The sequence below is a fragment of the Amphiura filiformis genome, chromosome 4 (assembly GCF_039555335.1).
Source record: "Amphiura filiformis chromosome 4, Afil_fr2py, whole genome shotgun sequence".
NCBI classification, from domain to species: Eukaryota; Metazoa; Echinodermata; class Ophiuroidea; order Amphilepidida; family Amphiuridae; genus Amphiura; species Amphiura filiformis.
This window is the reverse complement of record NC_092631.1, coordinates 65,553,501-65,567,613: the sequence shown is the minus strand read 5'-3', so window position 1 is coordinate 65,567,613 and position 14,113 is coordinate 65,553,501. Positions and strand designations below refer to the sequence as shown.

The 14,113-nt window shown below is 37.0% G+C and overlaps 1 protein-coding gene across 1 annotated transcript in view; it reads left to right on the top strand.

Annotated features, from left to right (window-relative positions):
- The first annotated feature begins 3,277 nt into the window (after positions 1-3,277).
- The window catches only part of LOC140151208 (cullin-associated NEDD8-dissociated protein 1-like), a 39,027-nt gene continuing 28,191 nt past the window's right edge, over positions 3,278-14,113 (top strand). Inside the window, exon 1 of the mRNA XM_072173466.1 lies at positions 3,278-3,454. Coding sequence (XP_072029567.1) covers positions 3,413-3,454 — 42 coding nt within the window. The 5' untranslated portion in view covers positions 3,278-3,412. The remainder of the gene's footprint in view (positions 3,455-14,113) is intronic.

Here is a 14,113-nt window from a genome sequence, read left to right as displayed (position 1 = left end):
TCACTCGTGTTAATACTTCAGCATGTGCAACGTACTGAACAGACTAGTTTTGAACTGTCAGTGACATTATACTCTTTGCGCGTCTACTAGAAGTCTTAATGATATAATCTATACTTCACCCAGTTTTGACTCTACTACATATGGGCCAGAATATCTAGCCTGCAATGGGTGCCCTGGAATTGGAAAAAGTACAAGAACTGCTTCTCGTGGCTCTCGTGGAGTTTGGTCTGCTTGCTTTCTTGAACCTCTAATATTTTGTCTATGTGCTTTAGGTACCAGTTCGTAGGCTTTTAGGGCCGCCTGTTTACTTCTTCAAAATCATTGCTCTTTATAGGCCATTTCAAATTTGTGGCAATCTTTTCAAAGTGTTGAAAATACTTATCTACCCTTTTTCTTGGAATTTAGGCACAAGCTTGACATATTTTGTAACATCAAAACCTGACTTTGAGGAGAAATTTGATGAGTATTTTTTTTCCCCAAGTTTGTCAAATTTCTCTTGTACAAATTTATATTTTGCCTCGATTTCTTTTTCTTTCAAATGTGCTTCTATTTGAATCTTTGCTTGTTTGTCCTTTTCTTCGATTTTCAATTTTACAACTTTTCCTTTTCTTCTATACCCAATCCTTGGTGTTTACTGTTCCAGCGCCATCTTTTGTTTCTCAAGTTCCAATTTTGCTAGTTTTTCCTTTTCTTCAAACGCCTGCTCAAATGCCATCTTTTTTTGCCGTGATTTTTCTTACATTTCTAACTTTTGTTGATCTAATTGCAATTTTTTTCATTTCTAATTGAATTTCTAGCTCTTTCATTTTCAGTGTGTATCCCGGACGAGCCCCCAATTCGTTATGGTCACTAAAATGACCCAGGCCAAAATCAACTGCTACAGAGTTCACTTAACACCAAACACGCAAACACATTGTTTATGATAACCTATGATTATTTATTAATGGCTATCAATCAAATTATAAAACAAAATCATACAATAATCAAACTTACGATTACTACACAGATTTACTTTTACTATGGTTACTTAGCTAAGCCTGGAAATCTTGATTGGCTGACTTTCTGATGAGATTCCTTTGATGGTCTCAGTTCTTGATCCAAGATCCGGCGATGTCCAAGATCATGTCTACCCAAGGGAAACCCCTGGTCTACCGCAGTCTCAGTTCAAGTCCTGAAGACTATGTTTTCACTATCGTAGCTAAAATGCTTGTGTTTTCCTTACTCTATATTTATCTGGTTTAGGCCTAAAAAATTTGTGTTTGATTGGCGTAAAAAAATTAGGGTAGGCGGGTCGGCATTTTAAAAAAAAATTGTACACAAATTTTAAGATGTAAATTGCGTATGATAGGCCTAAAGGCCTTAGAACTTTTTGTTTTTATTCTATTTATTTTGTAAAATAGTTTTGCAAAAAGTCTAGGGTCGGGCCTATTTTTAGGGTCGGTTGGGTTATACCAATCAAACTCTTTTTTAGGCCTTACTATCATAGAGTATAATATACTATTACAATCGTGTAAAAATAGAATTTTCCTATTCCTCCTCGGCAAATGTAACACTATCATATTGGCTTTAATGTAAAGTCTGTAGGCTAGCTCCTGTGGTGCCATTTTGTGGGTCTTTTTGGGCGGGTTCGGCCTGCCGCACCCGCCCTATATTTGTCTGACTATTGACCTACTTTTTCACATGCCGCATGCAGTGTTGAGAAAATATTCGTGCCGGTTTTATACCCAAACACCCACAGAGGTGATAGTTTACGGCGAGTTTTGTAATTATTACTTGATTTTGATATGTAAGTAATACGATAAAGTCGTCATAGGCAGTAATGTGTTTGTATTAAAAGAAATAACAAAAATAATTATTTAAGTAGGCCTAATAGAAATACTATTTGGAAATTGCAGCAAGATTTGCAGATGTTTTTATTTGAACAGTACCAGTTCACCAGTTTTGCTAGTTTTCCTTTGGGCTAAATTAATAGCATCGTATGTACTTTGCAGCTTGTATGTGCATTGTGTTCAGTGTGTACATAGGCTATTTACTTTTCAAATCTTGTGACAAATTGTGATTGCTGATGCTTGTATAAGGTATTATAGACAAATTATTAGAATGCATGTGCACCAGTAGAAATGGCCCAGGTTGAATAAAATAAATAAACATATGAATGAATATTTTATTCCCTGGATTATATTTGTTGGGACAAAATAATGATATAATTTGACGCTTTGAAATACAGTTATGTTAATCATAATAAAGTTACAAGGTTAAAAAACAACATATTGAGGAAATTGATATGACAGATTTTTAAACTTTGATATGGAAAGATACCCCAGCCCTGTTGTCTCACCAGAGAAGATGAGCAGAAGTCTTTCTATCTGATGATAAAAAAAATCTAGGTATGATTACGAAAATGTTTTAAATAACTATTATCTACAAAGTTTTATAACAATGTTTTATATAAAATGTTAACATAAAACGTCTTCTGTTATGATGTGAAGGGTTAATATAAAAACAGGGAAAATCTGTTCCAACTGACCAGCAGGGAACCAAAAGGAACCACTGGCTACGTGAACCTCAATAAAAATTCCTTTAAAAGGAATAGGGCGGGCAAATGAAAAATTGTCAAGAGAAATGAAAGAATGAGTAACTCTTCACAATTAAAAACAGGGAAAATATGACACAACATCGATTTCCAATGGGGGAATAACACGTATAAATGTATAAAGTTAAAAACTCTTTTAACTTTGTTTATACGTTTTGTGTTATTCCCCCCATTGGAAATCGATGTTGTGTCATATTTTCCTGTTTTTAATTGTGAAGAGTTACTTATTCTTTCATTTCTCTTGACAATTTTTCATTTGCCCGCCCTATTCCTTTTAAAGGAATTTTTATTGAGGTTCACGTAGCCAGTGGGTGCGAGGGATGTTTTAAAGCTTTTTGGTCAAAAAATGTCCACTGTAGTGTATACGGGACAAACGGGTTCGATACTTTTCCAAGAGCATGAAGAGTGTATAGAACATCCCCACTCTTCCCCCCCCTCCCCGTTTCGACCTGCCAAAAATGCTTGCCCCTCCCCTTTTTTTGGGGGCCTGCCAAAAATCTCCCCCCCTATAATGCACCAGTCACCACCCCGGGGTACACATAATTATTGCACGCTAAGCTGAATGAAAACTTCTAAAATCAAACAATTTTTGGGTTAATCCGCCTTCCATACTATTCCTCAAGTAACCGTTGTTTTCATTCAGCCAACAACAATTAAACGGTGGAATTTCTGCGCAGGCGTAGATTGTTTCGGCCATGATTTTTGTGCATGCCGAGAAAAATCCTCTGTGTGAGACCTCAAATTACTGAAGATTCCTGAAACCCTTATCTGAATTTCAACAATTTTACTGAAGTTCAGAAAAATCCGAAACTATTCATCATGGCGAGCGTTTCGTATCACATTTCCAACCTACTGGAAAAGGTAAGAATCGATTCAAGGTCGACTGGAATTTCACGGAAATCCACCAACCCTGCAGAATTCGGCGCTTGATACACTGAAATGTCAAGTCATGAATTGGAAATGTATCCTCTCCCAGCTTTGTTTACTGTAATACATGATGTTTGTCTTAAATTTTAATGTTTCCACACCAAAGTCACAGTTCGCATACATGGGCTATGTGATTATCAGGGATATTCATCATAAATTTGAGTGCAAAGCCAAAACTGCAATAACAAAATTAACGAATACAGGACACTTCGCCCACAATGCACTTCGCCTACACGCCATTTCGCCTCGTGCCATCTCGCCCCTAATTAGCTATTATGGCAATGCAACGCAATGGCATTGTGGATGTATACGATCGATGCGCACATGATGTGTGTGTATTCAGATCGTACAGTACTGATCAATGATGTATTCATTAAATCGCCCCCATTGAATGGACGAGAATATAGTGACCACGTCCTGTTGTAGTCTTGAGTCTGTGGTGAATTGAAGTTGAGAAGTATTTCCCCCTCACCTAATTTAGCTATAGCGGCAATTAGAATAGTAGCTCAGTATTGCGTTTCCGAAATAAGGAAAGTATAGTGCATCAACATTTAATAGGCCTACGTTTCCAACGGTACCGTTTTTTAAATAGTCTTTTGGACTTTTGCATGTTTTCTTTATTGGGTAATTTGTAATATTCTTCTTTTATATTTCGTAATGTTTTTTTAGTGTTTGGCTTTGTTGTTGTTCTTGGTTCTTGCTTATAATCAAATGAAGTAATTCTTGGCCAAACTGGAACACTGTGAACGCTAGTGGCTCCGCGATAAACACACGCTTGAATATAGCGCTGTACAGAAGAAAGTATACACGCATTTTACACTGCGTATACGCATAGTACACTACATGGACGCAACGCGCATGTTCCAGTTTGGCCAAGAATTGCCTAATTTAATTATAGTTGCTATAATTTGTTATGTTGTTTAATGTTTATTTGTTTTTCTTCGTTTGGATTTATTAGAGCTTTGCCTGAGTGGGTTTTTGGTTATATATTTTCAATTTAGTTTTTTCATTTAATTAGCGTACATTGTGTATTGTTGTTTATGCTTTTCTTTGTTTGGTGAATAATTTCTTTGTTTGGGATGGCTTTTTGCTTGTTTTTGTTACGTTTCTAGTTATATTTTGGCTCGTTTTGGTTTGGTTATCCTCTTCTTTATTTTGTAATGTTTTGTAGCCTACTATATACTAATTTGATACGATCGTATTGTTTTTTTGTATTTTATGCGTTTTTGTTTGTTTTATTTTGTCTGTATATCAATTAATGTTATGTCTGTCTGTATTTTGTACTGTTTCCTTTTGATTTTGTTTATTTGGTATTGTTTTCTGACATGTTTGGGGTTGGGCTTTTTTTTTGTCCTATTTTTTTTTTTCTATTTTTTTGTTTTTTTTTAATTTTTTTTTTTCGTATGCTTTTCTTTGGTCTTGCTTTCTTTTAGATTTAGGCCTTTTTGTTCTATTTTTATGTTTGTTTTTGTTCTTTTTTTTATGTGTTATGTTTATTGTTTTGTTATGTGGTTCTACTTATTTATACTAAAAAAAAATATTTTTAGTCCGCACAATTTTGTTTTACTTTTATTCGGCTCTTTTATTTGGTCTGATTTTATGTTTTACTGCATGTGTTCTTAACTTCTTCTTATTATATTGCCACTTTTGGATGGATTTCCGTGGTTCCTGGTGGGTTGTTGTTGGCATCTGACTGAGTCTGACTCGTGGTAGGCCCTATCTGATCGGTATGGTTTGGGCCCAAGTTGGTCTTTTATAATTTTCCTTTAGCTCCGCCCGATAATAATATGATCGTGAGCTAATACACAGATTGTAGGCGCTGGAATGAAATAGCAATTTTCTTCGTTTTACCTCATTTTTTTGGCTCGAAATTAAAAGGGGATAATGCGATCAGTACGAGCTAATATATAAGAGCTATCAGTGAATACTCATTTAAATAGGAAGCTATTTTTTATGCAAATCACACATTATTAAAGGACCACTTCGTATGAAATGGGAATGTTTTGTGTAAGAAAATAATGTAACAACAAAGAAAATTAGTAATTACATATAAAATATAACATATTATTGTCTTTCTCGTGTGCCCACGGACAAACAAAGTATAAAACGAATTTTAAAATATGCATAATATTTTACTAGTCATATATTATAATGTTAGAGATGCTTTTGTATTTGTGTTGTGTATGCTGTTTTTTATTCTTTTTATCTTTTTTTACTCAAGTTATTTGTCTTTTGTCCTGTTTAATATAAATGCAAAATGAATAATAATAAACAAAAGGACCACTTCATATAACTTCCAAATCTTCGATAAACCTAGATTTGGAAGATACGTAGGCCTATGTTGTGTGCACTTTATTCATGCATGTCGTATAATTTATACGGGTGTTGAAACTTTATAAAACAAACTGATAATGATGATTTATATGTTTAAGCTAGTATTCTATGAGTGTCGTACTCATGCAATTTCCGCTATTATTTAACCATCTAAGCTTTTTGACAGTCGGACGAGTATGACCTTTTTTTCTTTATAGTTACCAAACTATGCTTAGCTCAGAATATATGATCACTACTAGTATATCACATGGCGTAAGAAAGACCATGAAGACGAACTGGTGAAAGTTCCTTTTCGGGTGGGGCGGTTAGTGGACTTTCACAGTTTATCTTTCTTGACTGGCAAGAACTACTCTTTGACCGTTCCTCATCAGGGATTTCCCTTTTAACAAAGGAGCACCTGCGCTTATGATGTAGCATAAACACCGTCAGCATGATCTGACTCGTTATACTTAATTGCTTTGGCTTCAAGTATTTAGCATGTATCCTATTATATTTATTTGATTCAAATGCAAGTTAGGCTTTAGGTATTTTAGTCTCAGCTCAAACCAAAGTCAGAAAGTTTGAATTATTTATGTATATGACATGACCATTGACAATACAATAACGTATCAAAGGGAAACAAAATTAGGCCTAGGCCTCAAGAAAGAACAGGATTGAATAAAGAAAAATTAAGGATATAAGGAAAGAAAAACTTTGGCCTTATGCCTGAAGGAGGAAACCGGGTTTAACAATCTAATACGGTATTTGTTTATAGTTTGAACCATGTGATTACCGACGGAGTACAAAACAAGCATAATTGGACGGGAAAGAGAAAAAAATGATTATAATGGGTGTACTGAAATGACATGTGAAAGACTATAGGCCTAAGCTAAAACTAAAAGACCTACGCATTTACAGCTGCAAGTGTTACGTTTCTCTACGCAACATGTATATAGATGGTCGTCTCATGATAGAAGGGCCTTTTGATAACCAATGCTCAAAGTCTATTCGGGCCTTCCCGGAGTCCTTCTTTCTTAAATTTCTTGGTGACAAGCTCAAAGTCGAATCCTTCCCCTTATTTCATAAGTTTCTCCTAATATTAATTTAGTGTGCCGAAACTGAACTGTCAAGAGCTGGGACCAAGAGATAAAACCATATAGCGTAGGCCTTTGATCGTATTACATAATACGTTTCAACCCTGATCATGCTGATTTTTTGGCATTGTAATGTTTTAACATGTCCACTGAGTATACATTGGAATCAAATTCATTATGTTTTTTATATAGGCCTAACAGAAATTCAGCGTCAGTTTCCTCTTGTCTAAAATTAAGTAAAACTCGTAGGAGACCCGGGTCCCCGCTAGTATAATAATATTTGCGGTCATAAGGTATTTCGGGGGCAAAATTGTGCAATAAATAGGAGTAGGATGAGAGGTCTTTCGAGGGCAGTTGCTAACAAATGAGGCCTTTCGAGGGAAGACCCCCCCAAAAGAGTTCTTTCTGGGCCATATTCTAAAACTTAGGACTTTTCCACAAAATCGTCTTGGGAGCTGGCCTTTTGCGTGAAAACAATAGGAAAATGATGGGTCTTTGGATGTGTAGGCCTATAAGGGAGCACGTTAATACTAATAATATTTGACAAAGAATAACCCCAAATTAAAATTTTACCGAAATCGTATTTAGTATTAACCAGTTTGCAACTTTTTCTTCTTCGCGTGCCTCCGATAGGCCTACGTCGCAAGCACAAAACATGGCCCGTATAATTCTCGGGGTCTTAATCAAACTGAGAGCATACTTGACCCGGGATTTGTCAAGCAATCGACCGTACATCAGTGTGTATGGCATGCGGGCCGCGCGCGGGGCCCGGCCTTGTCAAGGAAGGTACATCGGTGTATTCTGGCATTTTTATGCTTGGATCACGCCATGGTACCATTGATTGAACATAATCACACCCGGCGTTCAGCCGTGTAAGTGGTAGCTAATATCCGCCGTTAACACGCGGTGCCGAAATGGGGCATAAGTCACTGCACAGCACCCCACAAAATATCTCAAAGCTGCATGCTGCTGGCGTTTGTTTTGCTAGTTGTGCACATTTGTCTTTGAAAAATTTGGCAAATATTTTTTCCCTTAATTGTTTCATTAGGCTATGTCAAAGAAGATCTTCTCTGATTTAATATCTTTTATAGGACTGCAAGTTTTAAAAGTTTTGAACATCTGAAACTTTATTTTAAGTGAGTTTGAGCCGGTAAAATGAATGATTCAGTTAATTAAATAAAAATAGGCCTACACAAAACTCGCAAGCGCTTTTTTTGGCCATATTATATAAATTATTAGGCCATACTGACCATAATTAATTTAACACTAAAAAGTATGAACTTATATGAAGTAAGTAAACATAATTTGTAAAATAAAATAACACATATAATAGGGCCTAATTGATTCTTTTGTTCATGAAAACATACCTGTAAAAATAAAATACATAGGCCTAAGGATTTAACATAAAAATACATTTATAAGGCCTAAATTTCGGACATATTAAATTAATTATTGTTCGTGAAAATATAAGCTAATATAATGTAAAAAAGTGATGCCGATGATGGAAAACTTGGAATCAACTTTCATTACCCTTATGATTTTGTATCATAATTCAATGGCTTTCCTTCGTCTTCGTGTGCATGGTATGGACTTACAAGCACAAAACATGTTTTAACACGGCCTGCAATTACAATTTTTTTTTTTTTCACACTACCCGTCCTCCAACACGCTGGCAAGTAAAGACTTCCGCGAAATCGCCGGGTATGGCATGGGTAAATCAATGGCACTGTGACCGTAGCACGCAACGTATCCAGTATATTCCATTTCCGGGCCATGTGGTTTGGCTGGCGGTGTGCAGGCACGCAGGGGACTTGTCAAGCAATCGTCGGCAGCAAATACCCGCGGGGTAAACGGGGCGAAACGCACAGCACAGGCCCTGCTCGCTGAAAATGGCCAAAAATTTATTTTAAACACTTTATCACGTTATCAAGTTATTAAAAGTAGGCTGAAAGTTTTAATAATCAATGGTATTAAGAAAATTAAGACTGCCATATTTTTCTTTATAATTATCTTCATAAAAATTCACGTATAACACACTTTAACACGAAGTTATCAAATTATTAAAAATGCATGTTGAAAAAATGCATACACATATTAAACTATTTAAAAATATTGTTATAATCACATCAGCACGGTGTGTTAAAACCGAACATAATCTACACCGGAACGCGGACGGTTGGGGCCTCAATTTATAAAACACACACACATCCCCCCCCCCCACACACACACACCCCTTTGTTGAATATTCCCGTGCATTCATTGGAACGAATCCTTGATCGTTCAGTCTGCTACCAACACAGGAACATACGACCCTTCCGGTCACATCGATCGCTTTTAATACCTGGATACATCCGCAACCACCATTGCAATGCATTGCATTGCATAGGGGGCGAGATGGCACGTAGGCGAGATGCCGTGTAGGCGAAGTTGCGTGTGGGCGAGGTGTCCTGTTTCCAAAATTAACATGCAGCCAATAAATAGGTATGCCAGGTGAATTCAAATTTGCCATCAAACTGCATCATTTTATATATCAAATTAAAGCCCTTGAGTAAAGAAAGACAAAACTGAAAATCTTTTTGTCATAGCATTTTCCGTAGCAAAGTTACAGCTAATATCTTGTCAAAGATTGACTTTCATCAAAAAGATTCTGCTGGCAAAATTTCCCAACACGGCATTTCGGGGGGTGTTTCTAGATCTTAGTCTCATATGATAGCAGCTTTTTTTAATGGAACTGCTATCAAAATCCCTCTAAAATTCCATGTGCGATTGTCTCATCACCATAAAAAATAATATATTTGGGTCAAACTAAAGTATAGAAAACATATGTAGGTTTCCTTGATCTACCTGTTCTTTTAAATTTCTATGTAAAATATGTATTGTGTTCTAGGCGAATTTGGTTGATTAACAAATGTGTTAATTAAGGTTGGCTGACATCCTGAATCGGTTCTGAGTTTCCGATACTTACATCAGTCTCTACACAGCCGCTGTGGTTCCACTCGCTCCACTTCTAGTGTGGAGCGAGTGGGCCAAAGGTAGCCAGGCTCACATCACACACTATAGGTGGCGCTATTCGTCCATAGGGAAGTGGAATGTGCCTGTACGGTCCAAAAATGGCTTTACTGTGGGGCTCAATGGAAAAAATTACTGAAAATTAATTTTGACAACCAAAACCTAAGTGATGTTGACTTATGTTGGTACTGGCATAATGGGCTATTCCAGATGTATTCCGCACCCCCCCTATGGAAGACACTTCCGGAATTCGGGGCTAAATTGACAGCCGGAATTCACATGTCAGGAAAAACCCATGGAAGACACTGCGAATTGTGGTAATATGGCCAGCGGAATTCACGTAAATGTAAATGTCTTCCATAGGATTCCAGCTGGAATGAGAACATTTTTTGTTTCCAGCCAGAATTCAAGTAAATGTCTTTCATAGGTTAATCGAGATGGTGATCATAAGTGAAGATTCTGCTGGAATTGGAGCATTTTTGACCATTTTCCAGCCGGAATATTAAGAAATGTGAATGTCTTCCATAGGCACATCATGGCCTTTCACAATCCCCACTCTTTGTTTTTTCGTTTATTTTAGCAGCCGGAATTTCACCTAATCTCAATGTCTTCCATACCCTACAGCCGGAATCTTTGCTAAAAATGACTGCTGGAATTCTAGACACATCTCAATTCCAGCTGGAATTGTATTTTTTTTAATGTCTTCCATAGGGGGGGTGCGGAATACATCTGGAATAGCCCAATAATGGATTCATAAGCTATCACATAGTGCAATCTATGTTCCACCAAGTGGACGCTCGTTAAAGCGCAAAAGCAATTTGTGTGTAAATCAAGACCATCCAAAACAGCTTTCTTACAGTAAAGAATAGGAGGTCATCTGGGGTCACATACAGTAGTGTACATTGTACATGTGCCTGCTGTCACAATTTCACACACAAAATTTTGGACAATTTGGTGACACTATTTTTGTCTGTAACTTCAAAAGTATATGCACTAGAAACATGATTGACCCCTTATTGTTTAGGTAATTTGATTCTCTTTCAAATGAAAGAACTTTCAGCTAAAAATATTGAACTTCAAAATTTTATGAACATACCTACCAAAGGCAAGCAGCTGTGTAGAGATGTCGAGAATGACTATTAAATCATCGCCATTCATAAAATTCATGGCTCGTCGATTCTACTATGGGTGACGTTTAGTCATTTACGAGTTGAAAACATTGATCAGCAACTTAATTTCCGCAATTTTCATTCAAAATTTACAAATAAAATATGAATGTTTTTGAAGAGATCGTCAAATTACTTTATTATAATTTTTTTTTCAATTGGTAGCTTTACCCACACTCTTAATATATTGCTCCCACGCTTTTTAGAAACCCAATCTTTATACAGCAAAATTTTAACCCCCACCCTTTTTACAGATTTTCGGAATTCCAAAAAGCGTGCTGGATAAACAATGGTGCGGGATGTTAATGTTTACTTCTGGTTGTCGTGGAGGTCTGATCCACTTCTGAAATAGCTTGCTTAAAGGGTTCAGTTGTTTTGATGTCTACAGTCTAGTCGATTGGGGTAATTGGTAGAAATTGTTAGGGGAAAAATGATGTACTAGCGAACTGGCTTGTTGTGATGAAATTGGAGTTGCTCTGGTATTGTTGGTTGTGCGTCTGTCTTGGTCTGTCAACTTTCTTGGTGGTGTATCTATTCAAATCAAGCTCAAATCCACCATGTATTATTTTGTGAAAAGCATTTGATGCGTTGATTTTCACGTCTTTGCTCCAAAGTGTTCCAATTTAAGGTTTGAAGTAGGCCTGGCGTTTTAGGGTAATTTTGTACCCGGGTACCCGGCACATTTTTCGGGCGGGTAACCGGATACCCGAAATTGCAACAAAAAAAATGCAACAAAAAAAAAAAATAAGTTTTTATTTTTTCGGTTTTGTAGTGTCGGTGGACCTAAACCTAAATGCTAGGATCATTCATGGTTGACCTAAAAAATTTTTTCAAGATATTTTGTATTTTTAATATGAAAATAGATAATTTGTATTCATGTCATACTCTATTACTGATTTCAAAAAGGGTATTACTATTACCCGACCCGTATGCCCGCCCGAAAATGCCAGCCTTAGTTTGAAGCATATTGTTCACACTTGATTTTCTTCTGTAGTCTCCTAGTTGCCCCTACTTGAAGCTGAATTGTACAAGTTTACTCTCTGTATAATTATATACGGTACCAAATTAGTAATATTATAATTCAATCAAAAATGTATGCAGTCATTCCTCATCAAGTGTTGACAAAGGCAACAGTGTTTGCTGAAACGTTCACAAGTAAGTGCATAATTGGATCAGATACAATGAACATTGGTTAGGCTAATGGAACTCGATTGTTAGTTTCCTATTGACCTCCCGCATCATCTTTTCAATTTGACCAAAACTTTCATTATTTTTATTAAAAAGTCAATTATCTGAAAATTGAGATGGAACTAATCAAAATTGAAACTCTCAAAATGTCTGATATACCCTGCTGATCATAATCAGCAGTTTTTCTTAGTTGTAGGGGTAGAGGATGTGGTAAATAATGGAAATTTACGGATTACCTCATCGTGTTTCTGGTGATTACAAAAATTGCAAATTTCTTTTCATTTTTATTTAAAAAAATAAAATCTTTTCTCAATCTGGTGCAAAATGTCTGTAATGATGATCTAAGCATTAATACCCGTTTTGAAATGGTCTTTCATCAACGATATATACTTTGGTACTGGTGGGGCACCTAAAGTTGGAGAAAGCTGTTCATAAAATGATTGATTTTGTTGACATAATGGATAATGAAAAGAGACCGAATAATGAATAATGAAATAGCGACCTCGTCCTTTTTTCCAAACATCCAATCGGAAACTAATAATCGAGTTCCATTGGCCTTACTGAATTTCAACATAGTTCTATGCATAATTCAAAATCAAATGAGGCCTCCATGGGCCTCATGGAAGAACAGAGGATACCGGTACCTTAAAACATCCACTGAATGAGTAACCCAGGCAAAAGAAGAAATAAAACAAACAATAAAACAAACATTCAAATTTCATGGAATCATTCTTTTTAGCACTGCAATGTCCAGGTTGTTATGGAGCCCCAGAAGTGGCATGGAAAGAAAAACATAATCTCAGGAGATTCAGGGCCCTGACTTAGTAGCTTTAGGCCCCGGCTTAGTAACACAGGGCCCCAACTTAGTAATTTGGGGCACCGACTACATTTGTAACTCAAGGTCCAACTTAGTAAGCTGGTCCCTAATTACTAAGTCGGGGCCCAAGCTACTAAGGCGTGGGCCCAAGGTACTATCTCGGGCCCAAGTTAATAAGTTGGGGCCTGAACTGGGCCCAAGCTACTAAATCGGGCCCCAAGATATGTTTTCTTTCCATGCGACTTTGTACTAACAGGCTACTGAAAAGCACTACACTATTAGACTGTCCCACAGTCTCGGTTCGGTCCGGCCTGGATAATGGAACGATACATAATTACATAATGGCCTACCAAAATATGCCATAGTCCTTCACCCCCCGATTCTAAATACACAGCCCAAAACCAATTCCTCTCTCTACACAAATTAGCTCAAATTGATGCCACTACACCTGATCACACCTCCTATATTGAACGCTAAAATTCAGTGACCGCTCCCCACGCCGAGACTGTTCCGAAGTGTTAGAGATTTCACTTCCAAATATTCGCTCAACGAAGCCCGTGATTCTGATGTCAATTACAAAAGCCCCGCCCATTTTCAATTCAAATATGGTAGCACAAAGCTATGCATGGGATGTGACGCAAGATCGGATGGGACACTTGTCATTGCTTGTCAACAACTGAGAAGTATTGAGCTCAAGTGGCACGCGTCTGATAGGCCATGGTACGCGCAATAATAAAAGGCAACCACTCGACTCGGACTTAGGCCTATTGTCCATTGCGTATATTATCGCGTGCGGTTTGAATGTTTGCACATTATTTAGCTAGGGAAGCCTTTTCAAATATCCCCGCGCTGCCAAGCTGCGTTGATTGGTCGGATACAATATCGTTGTTTTACATGTTTTAGTCGCTTACACAAACGTTAATGTAGTGAAAACATGGACGTGGTATATAGAAAGATTGCGTGACTCCAAATCCGTAAAAGTGAACTCCCAGCATTTTGTGGGAAC